Below are 21998 nucleotides of genomic sequence, written 5' to 3'. Positions count from 1 at the left end.
GAAGTAAACAGAGGCAAATTCTATGCAAAAAGAACAGAAGGGATGAAATAATATGAGAAATTAAATTAATAACACTATAGAATTATATATATATGTATGTGTGTGTATGTATACTAGTCTTTGGATATGTATTCAAACAAAATGAAAATGGAGCTGGGAATGCTCTTGTAGCTTCATTTTTATGATTAATACACTTGTTTATTTGTCTATATATGTATCCCTGCTGGAGATGGTTTCCTTTCTTTCTTTCTTTCTTTTTTTTTTTTTTTTACTGATTTTATTGAGCTATAAATTTTTCTATGCTCCCCTTCCTACCCTTCCCATGGTCCCCATGCTCCCAATTTACTCAGGAGATCTTATCTGGGATTGTGAATTGTGAGCTGGTTTTCTTTGCTTTGTGTCTAAAAGCCACTTATGAGTGAGTACATGTGATATTTGTCTTTCTGGGTCTGAGTTACCTCACTCAATATGATGTTTTCTAGATCCATCCATTTGCCTGCAAATCTCAAGATGTCATCATTTTTTTCTGCTGTGTAGTACTCCACTGTGCAAATGTACCACATTTCCCATATCCATTCTTGGGTCGAGGGGTGAGATGGACTGGGGTGACTCCCCCCCCCCCCCCCCGTACCGCGATCGTGTGCTCTGACTGCTCCCTGCCTTCCTCAGTCTCGCAGGCATGTGGAGGGTCCTCACACGTGTAACTCTACACAACGACCTCATTCACTTAGGCTCTACCACGATCTCTTCCTCACATTTTTTCCTTCGAAAGTAAAATGCTTAATAACTGCACAGTAATTTTCCTAAGAAAATAAATTACTGACCAATCTAATAATTTGTTATTTTGCTGGTTGGCTGTCATTATTTTGCTCAACTGACACAAACTAGAGCGATCTGGGAAAAGGGAACCTCAACTGGTAAGTTTCCATCAGATTGGTCCGTAGGTAAGTATGTAGGATAATTACTTTGACTAATCATCGATTGATCCTGGGTGATATAAAAGCAATAAATGACTCATGGAAAACAGAAACCCCCTCCCCCATCTCTGTATGAGTTCCTGCCTCCAAGTTCCTGCCCTGTTTGAGTTCCTGACTTGGTGTCCTTCAGTGATGAACTGTGCTCAGGAGTGTGAGCCAAATAAACCCTTTCCTCCGCAACCTGCTTTATGGTTATGGTGTTCTGTCACAGCAACAGAAACTCTAAGAAGGTAGAAAAGAAAAAATGGTAAGATCACCTTCAAATTCTAGACCTCTGCAACATGGCCAACTACAGGACCATTGCTGAAACGGGAAACACTGGAAGAAAAGCTGAATCCTTTTGTTATTTGTGTGTGGAAACAAGTTAGAGTTTCTGAGTTCAGTCTCGAGTCGGACTGTAAATATCCAATAAAGGTCAGAATGTGACAAAAAAAAAAAATGGCCGTAAACAACAGGGGAGTTACTGATGGCTGAGCAGTATGGCTAAAACTGCCTGGGAAGGAAGTATGTTATGAGGAAGCTGCCAGGATCAGGCCTCAAGGAACGGCTCCATTTAAAGGTCAGGTGGGGAGAACAGGCTGGCAAAGGAGCCTCAGCAAGGGCAGCAGAGAAGAGACAGACACAGCAGCACCACAGAGTCCAGGAACCCAGGAGAAGAGAGCTTTGAGAACTGTCAGTGGTGTCAAGTGAGCCTCTGCACAGGCAGCAGAGGACAGAAAGACAGAGCAGCACCTCAGGATCCAGGAACCCAGGAGAAGAGAGCTTTGAGAACTGTCAGTGGTGGGAGGAATGGAGCACAGAAGAGGGAACGCAGACATTCGCAGGTGTGGTGTACAGAGAATCAAGACTCTAGTAGGCAGGAGACAGTGGTATAAACTGCATGAAACTGCATGCTTTACTCCTCGACAGGAGAACAAGGAGGCAGATGTAGATCCAGGCTCAAAGCCGGGGGCGGTGCAGTATGGATGTGGCATCATGGAGGTCACTGAAATGATCTTGTCAAACAAAACAGTCTTGAAGGACTTGATTTGGAGAGAAGGAACTGCTGCCACTATACAGCTGCAGGGGCAGTGGTATATACCCAAAGTCAGGTTTTAGTAAAGGTGCCCTGGGATGTCCTTCTGTATATATGTTGCTTTTATTGGCGAATGAATAAAGCTGTTTTGGCCAAAGGCTTAGCAGAGTCAAGCCAGATGGAAAATCCAAAGAGAGATACATAAAGAGAGTAGGCAGAGTCAGAGAGACGCCATGTAGCTGCTGAAGGAGAAAGTCACCACCAGAACCTTTCCGGTAAGCCACAGCCCCAAGGCAATACACTGACTGATAGAAATGGGTTAATTTAAGATGTAAGAGCTAGTTAATAAGAAGCCCAAACCATTGCCCAAACTGTTGCAATTAATACAGTTTCTGTGCGATTATTTGGGTCTGAGGAGCCAGGATACAAATGCGCAGTCTCCATTTACATTAAGGAAGTAAGGAAGAGAACTGAAGACAGGTGTCTTAAATGAATGGAAAGAGAAACAGGTCAAGTCAGCATAAAAGAAGCAAAAATGTGACCCAAGAGTAGAAGACGGCAGATGTGGGAAGAGGATGTGCTTAGGGTCTAAAGCGTCATCTTTCATATGAGCTTTTGTACCCAATGATCTCTTAAATCCCACCTTCCAAAGTATTTCAATAATTTCCTTTCTGGCCACCTATCCTACTGTCTACGACTTCTAATTCTACATCACTGCAAACCTCATTAGAGGATGTTATGCTGGAGCTTGTTCATTCCTGGCACTTAAATGATCTTTTCTCTTAAGTGACTTTTTATTACACTAGAAAGGGCATTCTTATTTAGCATATCATATCATCTGCATAATGGTGACATTTTGCATTAATAAATACTCTAAACTTACCGCGCAATGGCTCTGATGAAATCTAGAGAAACTGTGCATTTGTATTTTGGTCCATCAAGCTGATCGTCATGACCAACCAGGGTTAACAGCTGTAGAGTCACCAGGGAAGTAATCTAAAATTGAAAGGATATTTTTATGAGAAATTTAATGACATTAAATGATACCTTTATTTACAATGCTACTAATACAGACATAAATGAATCCACAAAGAATACAAGTAATTTAAAATTTGTATACCTAAATTTGTACATATGTTTAAAAGCCTAGTTCCAATGAAAAGTATTCAACAAGAGCCCAGTTTGTTAAGAGATGATTGAAAATATTTATAGTATTTTCTCATATAAACATCATTTGTGTGTGGGCAGGTTCACGGGTGTATATATATAAGCCAAGGATAAATTCAAGAGTTTTTTGTTCTGTTTTGTTTTTGAGACAGGGTCACTCCTCTTAGCACCCAAGGCTCATCAGTTTGGCTAGGTTGGTAAGTTAGTGAGCTCCAAGAATCTACCTGTTTCTGTCTCCTAGGCTCTGAGTTCACAAATGTATGTCATCAGCTCCGCTTTCTATGTGTGTGATGATGATCAAATCCAGGTCTTCATACTAGCAAGAATTTTACTAGAGATAGCTGCAAATCGCAGATGTTTCTACATAGGGAAGTGTCTCTGACTGCTCCAGCATGCATGTACAGGCATGTGTAAGACAAAGGTGATGCATGTATAAGCATGCATAGGACAGAGGTGAGACTTTTCCCATCCAGCTCTTCAGAAGTCAGTGACAAATCTGACACCCAAGAAGGAGATACACAAGAGAGCCATTCCTATCCTTACACCCCTAGACGCAGAAAATGATTTACAGAGCCTCTACTCCAGCAAGGAAAGGTAAAAGAGGAAAGTGCATAGACTATAAATTAGCATCTTAGAAGGATTCGGTCCAGTGGAAGAAAAGCTCCCACAACAACAAACACATACTCGACTTGGACACTGCCAGCTATTTTTACCACAGTCTGGTTCACAGAGGGTTTGTCAATCAATTGAGTTTCGAATTGCCCTGAACATATTTCAGAATCAAATACTAAGAAAGTCTTACAGGGTTTGGAAAATAACCACAGGAGAAGAAACTTCCAGTTTCAACTAGATGACAGATTCAGACACACTGCTTCTCTGTATTGAGCACAACTAACATCCTGAATATAATGTAAGGGTCAATCAAGGAGGCCGGGAAAACAGAAAGGACAGTGGACAATGCAAGGACACCAGGCTGAAGGAGCAACACAAGGGGACAAAGTTGGAAATTCTTTGTCTCAACAGTAGAAATGACGTTGGGTCTAGAACAGCTGGTGGGCAAGCCAGGAACAAGATTCATGGCCAGACTTAATCTCCCCATGGATGGAAGGCAACTGTGAGAAATAAACTGGTAAGTCTGTGTCTGGCAAAGCTATCATTTGCAAATGAAGTGGAAATAGACATTCTTAAACAAGAGGGAATTAAGAGAATCTTCCACTGGGAGACCTACTTTTAAAGAAAGCCAAGGGACGTTCTTTAAACAAAAGTCTAAAAGGAGCATTGAACATCAAAAAGAAAAAACAATAACAGAGAGCTGATGGTAGGAAAATGCAGCATCTCCTCATGAGACTAATATTGGTTAAAATTGTATAGTTGGAACTTTCTTTGGGCTGCCAACCAACTCCCAAATAATGACACGGAGACTTATTAATTATAAATGCTTGACCTTAGCTTAGGCTTGTCCCACTAACTCTTTTAACTAAATTTAACCTGTTTCTACTTATCCACATTTTGCCTTAATGCCTTTTAAAATCTTTCATTCCACATGTCCTGTTTTCCTGCTTCCTCCAAGTCTGGTTTGCTGGACCCTGGCCTTTTCTTCTCTCCCACCGTCTCCCTCTGTCTCTCTCCAACCTGGATTCCTCCTCCTACTTATTCTCTCAGCCCAGAGGTCTCACCTATACCTCCTGCCTAGCTATTGGCTGCTTAGCTTTTTTTTTAAGACAGGCAAAGTAAACAAATGCAACACATCTTTACATAGTTAAACAAATATTCCATTCCACAACAAAATGTAACAGTATCATATATTCAAAGCAATGCTATTTAATAGGTGTAAACATAAAGACCTACATGGAAGAGTAAGTGAACTGCTTCATATATGCTGTGAATATGTTTTATTACCATTGGTTAACAAAAAAGCTGCTTTGACCTATGACAGGGCAGAATATAGAAAGGCTGGAATTCCAAGCAGGAATAGAAGAGGAAAGAAGGTGGAGTCAGAGAGACGCCATGTAACTGCCACAGGAGAAAGACACCAAACCCTTACTTGTAAGCCATAGCCTCATGGTGATACACAGATGAATAGAAATAGGTTAATTTAAGAAGCATGCTTGAGCCATTGCCCAAACAGTGCTGTAATTAATATAGTTTTGTGTGATTATTTGGGTCTGAGTGGGTAGGAAACAAAAGGGCAGTCTAGAAAATAAAAGGACAGTCTCCATTTACAAACATAAAACCCTGCACACCAAATTTTGGAGTAGCTTCAGTTACAAGAGCCAAAACAACAACCTCCACCAACCACTTCCAAACTAAAACACTTGAATAACTTGTATGCCCAATAAGCTAATATTTAAACCATGGTCCTGGCACGTCATTGAGTACTAAGCAATAAAAACAAAGAGCTGGGGAGACTGCTCAGTGGGTACAGAAGCTTAACAAGCATAAAGGACCTGAGACCTAGTTAGTATTCTCCAGCACCCACAGAAAAAGCTGGCACAGCAATATGTACCTACAATCCCATCTCTGGGGAATGTAAAGACAGGTGGATCCCAAGAGATCGATGGCCAGCCAGTCCAGTCAACTGGAGAGAGATTTTTGCCTCAGAAAGTAAGAAAGACTGACAGAGGAAGATGCCTAACATTAACTTCTGGCACGCACACCTGCATACATATGCAAAAGCACATACACCTGCACACACTACTGCAGCATGAAAGGGGAATCTCAGCTCCCAAAGACTGGGGAAGAAAAGGAAGACTTAACAGCTATCTGTGGAAAATAGGGTAGGCAGATCCTTATGATGATGAAAATGGTTTGTACCTTGATTGTGGTAATAAATATGCAGAGCTACAGAGGGAAAATTTTCCTTAAGCAATGATACAGAGATGTACATAAAGATGAATGAATAGAGATAAGGGTTGGAGGGGTAGACTGGTGGTAGTGTGCCCAGGGTTTGATCCTTAGTACCCAAACAAAACATATATTTTAAAAAAAACAACGCCCCTGCCCCTCAAACAACAGCAACAAGCAAAAACAGCACCAAATACATAGAAAATGATTATATATACATTGGGGAAACTGGAAAAAGATCAGTAGACCGCATCAATGCCAACTTCTTGATTGTAATACTTTCCATTTGTTGTTGTTGTTGTTTTTTGAGACAAGGTTTCTCTCTGTAGCCCTAGCTTTCCTGGAACTCACTCTATAGACCAGGCTGGGCTCAAACTCAGAGATCTGCCTGCCTCTGTCTTCCGAGTTCTAGGATTAAAGGCACCACCACCTGGCCCTTTTTTTTTTTGTTTGTTTGTTTAGTTTTTTTTGATGAATTGTGATACTTCTGGCTGGATATTTTGCAAAATGTTCCTGTCAGGGGAAATTAATGAAGGGCACATGGGAATACAGGGTCTGGATCACCTTGCACAAATGTAGGTGAATGTATAATTATCCAGAAAAAAAGCGGAACAAACTAAAGATAAATACTGATAAGGTTCTAAGAAACCCTAAAGACCTTTATCTTCATTTCAAAATTTTTAAGTTATCTACAAAGCTACAAAAATCTTTTAAAATTACAACATCTTGTGCCCATATTTATCAGGGTTCTTTAATATTTGGATACAATACAACCTTAAGTGGGAAGTCAGAAATTCCAAGCTGTGAGCCCACACTGGTTTGCACAGATTTGTCAGAGATCTGGAGCAGGTCAAACATTATTTCTTAATACTGTTGGAGGATTACAGTGCAACCCACCCTGACTGGTTTCCTCCAGTTCTTACCTTAATTCTTAATACTGTCGGAGGATTACAGTGCAACCCACCCTGACTGGTTTCCCCCCAATTCTTACCTTTTATTTCTAGCCTTCAAAATGACAAAAATTTTATTTTTGTTTAGGGACTATAATCACCACTTACATTTAAGTATATAATAAAAGAAAATTTTCTTGTGAAAAAAATAATTGGAAAAGAAAAATCTGAGCGCTAGAGAGATGGCTTGGAGGTTCAGAGCACATGCTACTCTGACAGAGGATCTGGAGTTCAATTCCCAATACCACCCTGGGTGATGTACAACCTGTAACTCTGGCTATAAAGACCATATTCTCTCTTCTAGTTTCTGTATGCAAAGCAGTGTGTATTCATACAAAATAAACAAGTCTTTCAAAAGAAAAATTTGAACTAGCTCACAGGACATGGAACTCTTAGAAAGAACACCATAAAGGATGATGGGTATTCCCAGTCTCCAATCAGCAATCAGCCCCTCGAGGCTTAACAGAAATTATGTTTCACAATTACATAATGTGCCATCATGGAGGTTTACCAGAAACTTTTTAGAGTTCTTACAACAAAATTTCAAATTAAGCATTTCATGTCAAGACCACTTTAAATATTAACAGTGTTTAGCCAAAGCAATGTCTGGCTCTAGGTGCTGGTGACTACTGAAAAATGGTTCGCTAAGTCATCTAATGTTTGTTTTTAAGGGCCCTGTGTTATTATTAAGCTATATATTTTTCTCTGCTCCTCTCCCTTCTTCTCCCCTCTTCTTCCACCCTCTCCCATGATCCCCATGTTCCCAATTTACTCAGGAGACCTAGTCTTTTTCTACTTTTGGGGAAGTTTTTTCTGAGTATGTGTTGCTTTTATTGGTTAATAAAGAAGCTGTTTCTGCCCAAATGGCTTAACAGAATATAGCCAGGCTGGAAGAGAAAGATATAGAGAGTAGGCAGAGTCAGGGGGAAGCCATGTAGCCACCAGAGACAGACGTGATGGAACCTTGCTGGTAAGCCACAGCCATGTGGTGATACACAGATTAATGGAGATGGGTTAGTTTAGGATGTAAGAGCTACCCAGTCCAATAAGAAACTAGAGCTGACAGGCTACGGAGTGATTTAATTAATACAGTTTCTGTGTGGTTATTTTGGTTCTGGGCAACCAGGAACAAACAAATGGCCTCTCTTTACATACTTCCCATGTAGATTAGATCCATGTATGCCTCTCTTAGGTTCTCTGGGATTGTAAATTGTAGGCTAGTTTTTCTTTATGTCCAAAAGCCACATATGAGTGAGTACAATTATATTTGTCTTTCTGGGTCTGGGTTACCTCACTCAATATGATTTTTCTAGATCCATTCATTTGCCTGCAAATTTCAAGATGTCATTTTTCTGCTGTGCAGTACTCCATTGTGTAAATGTACCACATTTTCCTTATCCATTAAAAAAGAGAAATATACACATAATTTATGAGTGATTAGAATTTATATTCTTTATTTAGAACTGTTAAGTGCTGAAGAGACTTAAAATTACTTTCTTGAATTATTTATATCTGAAAATAGATACTTTTATGGAATATAAAAATTTATATTCTTTCTGAGGGATAATACTTTAAAAAATCTTCATCTTTATATTTAGGATATATAGATATTGATACATTTTAATACTGCTGAAAGTTATTTTTAATGGGTGTGGAACAAGTATCTTGCAATTTTTAGTTCATATAAAACAAAATAAAAATATAACCTTTGATAGAAATTAAGAAAAAAATGCCTGTGTTAGCCCATTTCATCTTTTCTTCTCTTTCACTCCTCCTAAAGTAAACGACTCATTCCTCAGGGCCGCATCAAGGGCATGTATAGAGACGCAGAAAGAGCGATGACATCTACCCACTAATACTAGCAACCATGGGACATCGGTGGTGTGGAAAATGGAATGTATCACCTGTCTGGGCTCTCTGTGACCCCTGTGCCAGACACCTAAATTTCTCTAGGCCTCACCATTCCCTTAGTACTTAGGACACAATTTAGTACTAATTAAGTACGAAAAACAGCTCCTTTGTCCAGATTCAGAAACAGACAGCTAGGCTAATTCTGTCTTTTCCCCTCAGTTCAGGGATATACAAAAATTTCTATAAATTAGAAGCATCTTGCTAATAAGATGAATAGTATTCACCTGCCTATTTTGGAATGTGGGCACTGTTCTACTTTATTCTACATTAGCCTAAAATAATCTGATTAAAAACTAAAGTAGTCTATTATTTGCTGTGTCACGGGTAGAACTAAAGAATATTAGGTGAACAGCCAAGCTCCAAAAGACAAATACTGCAAGTTCCTCATCATATATAAAAGCTAGAAATTTGATTTTTGAAAAGTGGAATGTAAAATAAAAGTCACATGATCGTAGGAAGAAAGGCCAGAGAAAGTCATAAGCAAGTACCAGGATCTAATCATCTCACCAGGTCATTCATGGTGAACAAGAGGGGAAGATGTATACAAAGGTTCCCAACACAGATAAATGCCAGCATGTAGGAAATAGCTGCTTACTGCCTGGATTATACACTGTACACATGAATTACTACACTATAGCTCATAAACATGCAGAATTATGTGTCAACTAAACCTAAAATATTTACTATTAAAAAACTAAAATATATAATCTTTCCCTTTAACTAGCTCCTATGAAAATTTAAAAATGAAAATCTCTCTCTGCATATACACAGATATATATAGACACACGATCATCTTCACTGTGTTATTCCTGTGTTCTTTGTTCTCATCCACGGTGGGCTGATTATTGATATCTTAACAATAGGAGTTCATGGACCACAGTGAGGATTTTTTTTTTTCATAATCTGAGAGACAGTCACTAACAAGCCTCAGCTGGAAATGCTTAATGTAAAAACAGTGTGAACCTGTTCCTGGGCTAACAAACTCTTCTTTCTGCCAACAAAGGGAAATCAATTTACAACTGTAATTAATTTTTAACAGGCTCATTATTTTTGTACTTTTATAGGATGGTATATAGGTCAACTGATTTACGAAATACTCCATATTCTAGCTGTTCTGGAGAAGCTGTATGATCCACAACATATTAAATTATTTAAATAAACTTAACATGAAGTGTCAGTATGTGAGTTCCACACAACTCAGCAAATACCATAATTGTTGTGGTGGTTTGTGTCCTAAATTAGTTGTTTGGCTTAGACTTTTACACACACATAGGGGGGTAGGGAGAGGGGGTGGATGGAAGCAATAGGAAGAGATGGGCAAATAGCAAATACTATCAGGGCAGTTCAGTTTGAAACTGTCACTGCTGGTTTTGTTTCTTTATTTGTTTTACCTCCAAAAGGAGAAGCATGCTCAGATAACCAAAAAAAATGGTGTGTATTTTTATACAAAAGAACTAAAAGAACTTGCTTGCATTTTTGGAAATGGTTGAGAATCTTTAGTGGCTAGAAGGATCCTAAGTCCAGAAAAGGAGAATAGGAAGACATTCATTTAGGGACACTGGGTATGAAAAATTGTACACATTCAGGGAAGCTGGAGAAAAACACACACGAAATGGCAGCAGTTAAGTGGGAGGTGACTGTTCTTTTAATGATCTGAATGAACACGGGTATCTGATTCTAGAGAAGGGGCTAAGTGTGGACTTACTGAGATGTCCCAAAGTAAGGAGACAGACCATGAGGCATCAGCAGTGACGACACTACATGCAGCAAGACAAAGACGAGGGAAGTTAGTGTGACTTCAGAAACAGTTTACAGTGACAAGGATGGAGGAGAAACAAAGTGGCAAATCCTGGGTTAGACTGAGCAGGGCCTTACACGAAAGGCCATCCAATGGAGAGTTGGTTTGTCAGATAATGTAACTCATTAAAAAGAAAAGAAAAAGAAGAAAAAAAGACCAAACTGGTGCCTTTATGAGAAAGAGCCTCGAGACAAAGAGCCCAGAGAGGAGCTGGTGTAGGGCTAAGATCTGATGAAGCCAATGACCCAAAACAATGGTAACTGTGGTAAAAAGAATAACGTATATTTAATATTTAGGAGAAAAAGCATATTGCATATGATCAATTAAATAGGATAAAAGACCTCAAAAGTTATTTCTCCATTTGCTAAAGTAATATCTAGAAACATCATATATTAATTTTTTTCCTAGCTGTGTGTCACGTTAACACACACACACAACACACTTAGTAGGCAGATGGTAAAGAGATTACTAGTTTTACTTTATTTTTTTTAACGTGCAAATGTGGTTATTTTTATGACTAGTTTTAAGATTGAAGGCTGAAACTCCACAGAAAAGCTTTAGGGAATGATCCGATTTGTTATACCAGTATAAGGTATATTTGTGATATTCAGATCAATTCAAATTCAGCCATCATACTGGATGGAGAACTTGAGATGCAGGCATATAAGAAGATAAGGATATAAATACATAGTCCGTACACCATCAATGTGCAAGCCGCATTTATCACCAGGGAATATTTAAGACAATTCTGGAGAAGTCCTCTTTCTTATTCTGAACAATAAGAACCTACCATTCTAAGAACTCAACTTGCTATCAACATGCCAACTGTCTGAAGGTGAGACACCTGCCTCGGGCAGAACCTGATCTGCTGCAGTCCCGTGTCTATGAGCACGTGCGGTCGACTACAGATGCCGGGTGCGGCCTCCAAAGAGAGAACGCCAATGAACAGTACACTGAGCTGTCACGAGAGACTCCCTTAAGCAGCACCAATTCTTCAATCACACATTTACAAGCACTTTACAATGTAGCGCACATTTCCACAGCAGAGATTATCACCAGTAATTTTCCCCTAACTAGTTTCTAATGTAGATTTGCCTATACAGTCACTATAGCAAGAGTGTGGAATCTCTTAAATATGCATTTACAAGAAAATACCCATTCAAACTTTATGTTTTCGGCCAAAAATCTACCATGATCAAAAAATCTATCTTTGTTGCATACATCCCCCACCAGATAAAAATAATGGATACATATTTGGCATATTTATCAGAGGTAATACTATGTTTGGAACAAAGTGGTTATAAAATATCACTTACAAGAAACAAGGCACCAAAGGTTAGAGAGTATAATTTATGCGATGCTTCTCTTCCCTTAGGCAGCATTTTACATGATACCCCTGAGCAATGGCTCTATTTTTCTAGGGATCAGTCAGACAGCCGCATCCACAAAGGTTAAGGTGGTTATGCTGAAGGAATGTGAAAGAAGAGTGGAAAAGAGCGGTTCTTTTACAAATGAAGACAAGAAAAGCGGCCTTGTTCCTGCCCAGCAGCATGATGGTAAGAACACCGTTAGCATCTCGCTAGCGGAAATCGTACAGCAGCTCCACCCTTCCAATCACTGCTACCCCAGTGGAGGCAGAAGAGCCGCCTTCTTTCAAACAGCATCCCTGCTGACCTATTCGTCAGCAAAGTGGACAGTTGCTAAGCCTCTCCATTACCTTGTATGAAGTGGAATGCCACACAAATCTACTGGGGCTCGGGGTCGGGGGGGGGTATAGTAAGATTAGGAAATGTTAGCGTTTAGATTTTTTGTGATTTACGTAAATTCACGTGAATAGCATCGAGCACTTGAGTGAGGTATTCCTGAGACGTGGAATACTGCACGAGTCGGGTGAAGTGGGGCACTGACAAAGAGAGGTGTACAGTCTAGTACCACACAGAATCACTTCCTCAACACAAGTTCCACTTAGAGTCTAAATAGATAGTGCCCTCACCCAAAACAACTTATATGACTATCTGACAGCAAGACTTTAGGATGTTACAGTTTATAAGTATAAGGTCATATTTCATATAACCAATATATGTATTAGACAGCCTTTTAATCAATTATTCCTAGTGTCACCTGACCAGCATTTAATAAATGTATTTATTTGTAGAAATATTCTAAGACCCACCATATAATCTATAAATTAATTTTTCAGGGAAAGTAAATTACTTATAAAAAGTCAATTATTTGGTCAAAGAGCTTCTGGTAAGTTTAAAGACATCTGAAACATTGCCAATGAGGTCGAGGGTCTAAATGTTATTCTGAGCTATGTTAAACAGCAATGCAGCTTTGTAAGGAAAGCTATCAAGTACATAATAGACCATGAAAAACATACTGTTTGTATTTCTATATTGTCTATAATTTATTACATATAATTTAAAAGCTCCGAGTATCAACAGAATTTGTTAGATAATTAAATTTAAAAGAGAATTACCAAAATGTAGCTCTACCAGAGTCCTCAGTCATGCCCCCAGCACTGAATTCAGGGCATGTCAGAGGACAAACCCAGCAGATCTTCACCTCCTGGAGACTCGTAAGTCTAAGTTACAAGTATCGAGGATTACTGAAGTCAGAGGAGAAATTCAGTCCCAAATTCCCCTCAGTGCGTGAGCCCCACAGAGCACGCAGGTGCAGGGCCACACCCTTCAGCTCCACTGTGCCCTCAGATAAACACGACTGTCGCCACTAGACACATACAAGGCTGTGGAAGCCACAGACACACTTATTTCCTCTTTATTGTTTATACAACACAGTGAAGTGTAGCTGACACAAATATCTGTGAGATAGAATTTTAAACAAACAAAATTCAATTACAAGCAGAGGAAAGAACTGACTTTGAAATCTAATTCAATTAAAATAAACTTTACATGCTTCAGGACTGGAAAACGTATTAAACAACTCCCATCTCTAAAAAACGGAAAGCGAAGTAAATACAATGGGTGCCTATCTGTCTTTGAAGGAAAATGTCAAAACTCTGGATTTAGTAAAACAACACGCTAGCTCCTCTAAGCAGCGGAGTCCTCCCTCGCAGTTACGGTGAGCAGAGGAGGGAGCATCTGCTTCACATACGCTGCTGATAAAAAGGAAAACACCACTCTGCTTTCTGAGCTCCTACCTAGCTAATAAAACAAGTCAGATGAGAAGAAATCTTAAGGTTATTTACATACAATTAATCCAACATGTGAGAGAAAAGATTAAGCTTTTAATAAAAAAGCAAATAAATTCAAGTATATTTTATTATATAGGATAATGTCAATTAAAAACAGAGAAAGTAGAAACATCTATTTTAAGAAATAAAATTTGTATAGTAACTTATGCTCCAAAATGTTTTCATTAATATTTCACATAAGTAAAATAAATGTACAGGGGATTTTAAATATTTTTATTAAATTCTGTATAACTAAATATGAAATCACCCAGAAATTGCACATAACTGAAAATACAACCGTTTCATAAGGATTATGTTTGCTTCCTTACCTTTCAACAGTTTCTCGCTATTTATTCCTAGCAAATCTTTACAATGATGAAATAATTGTCATGTTAAACAATTACATGAAAGCATCATAATAAGTTCCTTTAATTTTTTTTCTAAAATTATGTAAGCATGTACAATTCAATGTCTCTACTTCTTAAAAAATTTCCTCTCCAAAATCACCTTACAGCTTGGTACCAATGATTTCAGAAATAAACTAGCAATGCCGTCCTTTGTGGAAAAAACAATGCAACATGGCTTAATATTTTAAAGTAACTGGGACACGTGACAAACGCAAAGAACTGTACTTGAATCCTGCTTTAAAAAACAAAGTATTCAAAATTTTTCAAACAAGTTCATCATTTTTCCTCAAACAGGGGCAGAAAATAAACACATTAAAGAATCATAATGTGGATTTAATATGCTTCTGGAAAAAAGATAAGCATATTTTATCTTTAAAGGTGGTTCCAAAGGTCCCATCTCATCAATTCACAATGTGAAGGTGATGCCTGTAGACTTTACGTGTTTGCTGTGGGAGGCTGCACGCACGCGTACACACTTGTGTAGCAGAGAGAAGGAGAATATAAGAAAACACAGCATTCACCCGGGGAAAGCCCACAGACCTTAGAGAAAACTTTAAAACAGACTCATGACAAGGATTAAAGTTATATAAGGATAAAAATTAGGTGTGACTAATGTCTAAAATGTTCTTAAAGTTCAGTCTAGCTAAACTATTCTAAGACGTTCAGGGGCTGCTACTACTGTCTGCTCATCTAGACACGAAAGCATCAGTGAGTGGACCCAGAACACCCAAGACAGTAACTTATTCTCAGATCATCAATTATGAATTTTCCTCAGATCTAAAAAATATCTCCCTTAAGACGTTATATTTATAGTTTCAATATAGAAATAATTTAAATGAAATAAAATAAAAGTAATTTTTGTGATAACTTTAAATGTATATACCATAAATGATCAATTGTTATATGAACTTTTTATTAAACCAAGCTACAAAATAGCATCTTACTATAAGACAAATCTTGAAGATAAAAAAAACGAAAAGTAGTATCGTTTCATATAGACAAGCAACCTCATTCCTTACCAATCATACTTACTTTACATGAAAGGGTATTCACACTCATGAGTACACACAGCACATACTAAATTGCTAAGTTAAAGCCGGTTTCCTACTGCAACGTGAAGCTGCAATGAGGCAACACTGCCCTCTAGTGTTGTTCACAGCTGTCCTAAGACAGACCTTGGCCAGGCTGTTTCAAATTGTATTAGTCCCAGTAACGCACACACAAAGACTGGTGTGCACTGGCTAGCACTGTCAAAACCAAGGAAAGTTGATAAATCTTGTATCAGAGACCTCTAACTGTAACTGTTTGATTTTTCCTTAGATAGTAAAAATCTTGAGGAGTCTATTTCTAAACAAGTAAGGTGCCCTAGCATCTTGGGCACAGTCTATGAGGTGTGTGCGGTGTGGGAGGTGGGTGGGGTGGCATTGTGAACAGCAGCACACACCAGGGTTACAGTGATGTAGGAGGTGGCATTGTGAACAGCAGCACACACCAGGGTTACAGTGATGTAGGAGGTGGCATTGTGAACAGCAGCACACACCAGGGTTACAGTGATGTAGGAGGTGGCATTGTGAACAGCACACACCAGGGTTACAGTGATGTGGGAGGTGGCACTGTGAAGAGCAGCACACCCAGGGTTACAGTGATGGGGGAGGTGGCACTGTGAACAGCACACACCAGGGTTACAGTGATGTAGGAGGTGGCACTGTGAACAGCAGCACACACCAGGGTTACAGTGATGTAGGAGGTGGCACTGTGAACAGCACACACACCAGGGTTACAGTGATGTAGGAGGTGGCATTGTGAACAGCAGCACACACCAGGGTTACAGTGATGGGGGAGGTGGCACTGTGAACAGCAGCACACACCAGGGTTACAGTGATGGGGGAGGTGGGTGGCATTGTGAACAGCAGCACACACCAGGGTTACAGTGATGTAGGAGGTGGCATTGTGAACAGCAGCACACACCAGGGTTACAGTGATGGGGGAGGTGGCACTGTGAACAGCACACACCAGGGTTACAGTGATGGGGGAGGTGGGTGGCATTGTGAACAGCAGCACACACCAGGGTTACAGTGATGTAGGAGGTGGTACTGTGAACAGCACACACACCAGGGTTACAGTGATGTAGGAGGTGGCATTGTGAACAGCACACACACCAGGGTTACAGTGATGTAGGAGGTGGGTGGCATTGTGAACAGCACACACCAGGGTTACAGTGATGTGGGAGGTGGCATTGTGAACAGCACACACCAGGGTTACAGTGATGTAGGAGGTGGCATTGTGAACAGCAGCACACACCAGGGTTACAGTGATGTGCAGAAGTAATTGCTGCCTTAAGCCTCTCAAAAGCAGTGCCAAGTACTCACTTACAGCCTTTTAATTTTACTTTATGCACCCCCAAGAAAATTTGCAAACTCCCAAAATTTTTAAAAATTCAACCTTAATTATCCTTGTTCACTTTTCAAAAGGTAATTTGGGGACATCTAAGAACGATAATCACACACACACACACACACACACACACACACACACACACACACACCATCGTGATTCTTTTCTGTTTGGAGTCATCGTTCTCCAACCTCTCTTCAATCTAAGGTGAATTTGTTTAAATGTAACAGCTCACAGTGTTCATTTCAGTCACTGTAGCACCTTGTGTGTGTGTTGTGTGCAGTCACTAGCAGTAAGAAAAACTGGGCATGTGCGACACCAGGACGTGTGTAACACCAGGATGTGTGTGGCAGACACTAGGATGTGTGTGGCACCAGGACGTGTGTGTGGCACCAGGACGTGTGTGTGGCACTCAGGACATGTGTGTGGCACCAGGACATGTGTGGCAGACACCAGGACGTGTGTGTGGCACCAGGACGTGATGTGTGGCACCAGGACGTGTGTGTGGCACCAGGACATGTGTGGCAGACACCAGGACGTGTGTGTGGCACCAGGACGTGATGTGTGGCACCAGGACGTGTGTGTGGCACCAGGACATGTGTGGCAGACACCAGGACGTGTGTGTGGCAGACACCAGGACGTGTGTGTGGCACCAGGACATGTGTGTGGCACCAGGACGTGTGTGTGGCACCAGGACATGTGTGGCAGACACCAGGACGTGTGTGTGGCACTCAGGAAAAGACAACAGGATTGGGGTGCAGACAGCACAGCAAGGCCTCGTCTCCACAGAATATCAAGCAGGAAGGCACTGACCCAAGCCTTTTAAAATTATCCGCACCTGATAATATCCACACAGCACATAACTGGCTAGAACACCTTTCTCCTACTGCACACGCACTATACATGCAAACTGTCTATAAATGCCGACTTTATCGCGATGGAACTTTAAGATTCTTTAATGAATTAAAAGCCATCATCACAGGTTGAGATCAAATTCATAGTGAAGTAACTTTGATGTAAATAATTATTTACACATTACCAGCCATAAAACAAACTGACCACCGCATCTCGGATATGACTACTCTGAGACCTAGTTACATCATTTTGCCTTTTCTATTCCTGATACATGCCAAGTCTTTCTGAATCATTTAAGACATCTAGTATGACTATACTTAAGGAATTTTCTTTTCTTTTTTTTTATTTATTTATTCAAGATTTCTGTCTCTTCCCCGCCCCCGCCTCCCATTTCCTTTCCCCTCCCCCAATCAAGTCCCCCTCCCTCATCAGCTCGAAGAGCAATCAGGGTTCCCTGCCCTGTGGGAAGTCCAAGGACCACCCACTTCCATCCAGGTCTAGTAAGGTGAGCATCCAAACTGCTTAGGCTCCCCCAAAGCCAGTACGTGCAGTAGGATCAAAAACCCATTGCCATTGTTCTTGAGTTCTCAGTAGTCCTCATTGTCCGCTATGTTCAGCGAGTCCGGTTTTATCCTAGGCTTTTTCAGACCCAGGTCAGCTGGCCTTGGTGAGTTCCCGATAGAACATCCCCATTGTCTCAAAGAAACTAGACCGTAAAAGGCTAACCAACCCAATTATAAAATGGGGCACTGAGCTGAACAGAGAATTCTCAACAGAAGAAGTTCAAATGGCCAAAAGACACTTAAGGTCATGCTCAACTTCCTTAGCGATGAGGGAAATGCAAATCAAGACAACTTTAAGATACCATCTAACACCTGTCAGAATGGCTAAAATCAAAAACACCAATGATAGCCTTTGCTGGAGAGGTTGTGGAGAAAGGGGTACACTCATCCATTGCTGGTGGGAATGCAAACTTGTGCAACCACTTTGGAAAGCAGTGTGGCGGTTTCTCAGGAAATTCGGGATCAACCTACCCCTGGACCCAGCAATACTTATGGAATTTTCTTTAAACTTCAATGGAAAAAAGAAAAAAGGACACTATAACTAGTTCCCCAAACCAAAATCCTCAACTTCTACTTCTGGGTTTATTCTGCCACCTGGCGAAATACTAAAAGTTTAGTTAATTCTGGAGAACAGACCAAATAACAAAAAGGGCATATCAGCCTCAAAATATACTTATGAGAAATAAAGATATTATAGAACACTTTCATACACACTTATAATGTTTTCATTAAACCAATGCTTACATATTATAACTCATCAATTTAATCAGATGCTTGTTTAATCAGCAGTGATTTTTTAAAATTACTTTACTAAAAAGAGAAAAAGAACGAGAAACATTAAATTGCTTTTGACATTAGTTATACTTGTAAATTCTGTGTTACCCCCAAGGGGTCTGGGTTTGGAATTCTCAATACAGCTGCCCCTCAGCATCCTCAGGAGGCTTGGCTGAAAAACCCCATAGTTGTTGAAGCTGAAAACACGCAAGTCCCATGTATGAAGTAGTATGTACGTACATACAAAGAACCCATCTTCAGGATACTCTAAGTCTCTTCTCTATTCCTTATCAAACATAACTTAGTGTCAATGCAAGGATCAGATATTACACTACATTTTGTACTGAGTCAGAACTGCACATGCTCAGTACACAAACAAGTCACTGTCTTCTTTTTCTGACTGTAGCTGGTTGAATCTGTGAACCCCAAACCAGGCCACACGAAGGGGCCAACCGTACTTACTAACAACAATATTCACTGTCCAGCTAAGGACTGGAAACGGCGGGAAGACCCCAGGATGAGGCCTACCTGGGAGAAGATATTTGCGGTTGGAGCCACTCTGCTGTCCACGATGCTATACAGTATTGCTAACAACCTGTCCAGTGGAAATGGCTTGGGTCCAAGGAGGTGATTGCTTGTCTGTAAAGGAAAGAGAGGATGAAACTCTTTCTACCATACCATATGTCTTCTACACTATCAATTCCCAGTAGTAATATACTTTTTCTCTCAAATATACTAACAAATTTAACACTGCCCAATATCATGATTTATGGTTTTTTTTTTTTTTTTTAAATTTTCGAGACAGGGTTTCTCCGTAGCTTTTTGGCTCCTGTCCTGGAACTAGCTTTTCTAGACCAGGCTGGCCTCGAACTCACAGAGATTCGTCTGCCTCTGCTTCCCGAGTGCTGGGATTAAAGGCGTGCGCCACCACCGCCCAGCATGATTTATGTTTTTGCTGTGTTTATTAGCACCCATTAACTATACAAAATAATGGGTTTTGTTATGACATTTTAATACACAGTTAATGCGTGTTAATCATTTTCACACCCTCCCACACCTGCGGGTCCTCTCTTCCTATCTAGCTTCCTTTACACCTGTAATTGTGTTAACTCAGTGACTTCCACTGTTACTACTTACAGGAGCACGGGCAAAGGGTGGCAGCAGGACATGTGCAGGCGTGTAAATGTCTCACTGTTATGTCTGCACCGCATCAGTGAAGACAGGAATTATGTCACTCTTGTTAGGTTCAAGTATCTTTTTGCACCATTTACCCTTTTGCCATTTTGTAACTGATTTGTAAAAATATTCATACATTCTATCGCCTGCCTATGAGTTCAAGAGAGTAGGGAGTAGAATTGAAGGCTTTGGTGTAGGCCTAGAATTGGATCATGGTATAAACTATGAAGGGGTGGGGGAATAATTGCATTTCTTCAAAACCGAAGAAAAGATGGACTGAAAAGATTACCCTTGGGATAAAGTATTCAAAGACCAAAGGAAACGAAGAATGCAAACGGCTTTGAAAAGGACAATAATGTCTAATGTATCTACGCGGTGGCTTAAGAAGATAGATAAAGGGAGAAGTGGCAACAAGTGAAAAGTTAATGGTCAGAAGCAAAACTAACTCAAGATAAAAAGAAATTTAACCCCAGATACACACCAGCACAGCTATAACAATAACAAAGGGAGCAAACTGATGAACAGTAGAGAATACAGACATCAAAAAAGAAAAGGGAACAGACCTTTTTATAGCAATAACAATGAAAGGCAAAAGATCGTAAAGTTAGTTTTTGCTTCTTAAAGTCCTGAAAACACCAGTAATTGAGAAGTGTATACTGACTTGTTTTTAAGATTGAAAACAATTCATAGCATTAAGAGTGTGGACTCTAGTCCAAAGTTCTCCACGTCTAGCTGAAAGTCAGGAGCAGTTTGGGCACACCACGTAGCTGGGGCTGTCTACCTTCTAAATCCACTGATTTTTAACCTGGACCACTAACCTACTTTAAAAGTACTCAGTGATTCTCCAGAACTTCTGTCCTTCCATCTGCTTAATGACCTGAATATTCATCTATTCTGCGAAATCTCATAAGGGTTCCCACCTGTGATCCCTTTCTTCACAGAAGACAGACAGGGTCTCACTCTGCAGGCCTCGCTGGCCTGGAACTCAATCTGTAGACCAGGCTGGCCTTGGACTCAAAGAATCTACCTGCCTCTGCCTTGTGAGTACTGGGATTAAATATATAAAAAAGTACACAAACAATAAATAAACTTATTTTAAAACCATTCTTTGCTGAAATCTTGCCGTTTATTAGAGACAAGTTAATTTGTATACTAATGAGATATTTGTTTACTTAAGTAACTAAATCTTTCGAAGCAAGAGTAGAGCAGCTTCAATGTTCTACAAAGTTGAGCAATATTTTGATTTTATACAAATCAGTGCTGAGATTATCACTTTGCCAACACACATCAGATGGAATGGTGGAAGTAGGCTTAAGGTATTTGCAAAGATTGCTTGAAATTCTGTCCTATCCTAATCTAAACTTCATTTAACTCAAACAAGCATGTCAAACAGTAATTCTGAAAATCAAGTATTTTAAAATGAGACAACCCAAAAATAAACTAACTTGATACTTATATGCTGAGAAATAATGATAAAAAAGAGTAAAGATTTTTATTTCCTTTAATTAAGCTATTATAATTTTAGAGTAGGAAACTTCATATGCGTAGTAAAAACAGGGTGACTCACAACAAACAACAGGTGTGCTTCACGTGATGGCATGACCCCTCAGGTCAAGCATGCTTGACTTTAAGTTGGCTCTTGAATGCTTAGAAATCTTTTACTATTGACATACGGGGTCAAGACCCATAGTTCTATAGAAGCACCTCCAAGTTTCATTGCAGAAATCTCTTTCCTGCTTAAGTGTTTATGGGTTTCTCATTTTTATTTCATCAACAGAATTTCTGTAGGTATTTGAGAGTGGAAAAGAAGAAGGTAAAAGAGTTTAATCCACTGTGTTTAACTGAACAGTATGGGGAGAGCTTTTTCATTAAGTAAGTTATTAAAAACTCGGTCAACTCAGTTTTATCTCTGGCTCCCACGTCTTCCAGTTTGCTTTCGAACAGTGCACTTAACAAAACATCATTACATTAAAA

At 39.8% G+C, this 21998-nt stretch overlaps 1 protein-coding gene across 1 annotated transcript in view; it reads right to left on the bottom strand.

The window, feature by feature from the left end:
• The window catches only part of Orc5 (origin recognition complex subunit 5), a 60651-nt gene that overhangs the window by 6221 nt on the left and 32432 nt on the right, over window positions 1-21998 (bottom strand). The window contains exons 12-13 of the mRNA XM_041668360.1: window positions 19377-19487; window positions 2876-2988 (exon numbers count right to left, since the gene is read on the bottom strand). Of these exons, the coding sequence (XP_041524294.1) occupies window positions 2876-2988; window positions 19377-19487 (224 nt within the window). The remainder of the gene's footprint in view (window positions 1-2875; window positions 2989-19376; window positions 19488-21998) is intronic.

This window comes from Microtus oregoni, unplaced genomic scaffold (assembly GCF_018167655.1).
Source record: "Microtus oregoni isolate MIOR12 unplaced genomic scaffold, Mior012 000018F_ref0000195, whole genome shotgun sequence".
Taxonomy (NCBI): Eukaryota; Metazoa; Chordata; class Mammalia; order Rodentia; family Cricetidae; genus Microtus; species Microtus oregoni.
The sequence above is the reverse complement of the archived record's forward strand: the minus strand, read 5'-3'. Positions and strand labels throughout refer to the sequence as shown.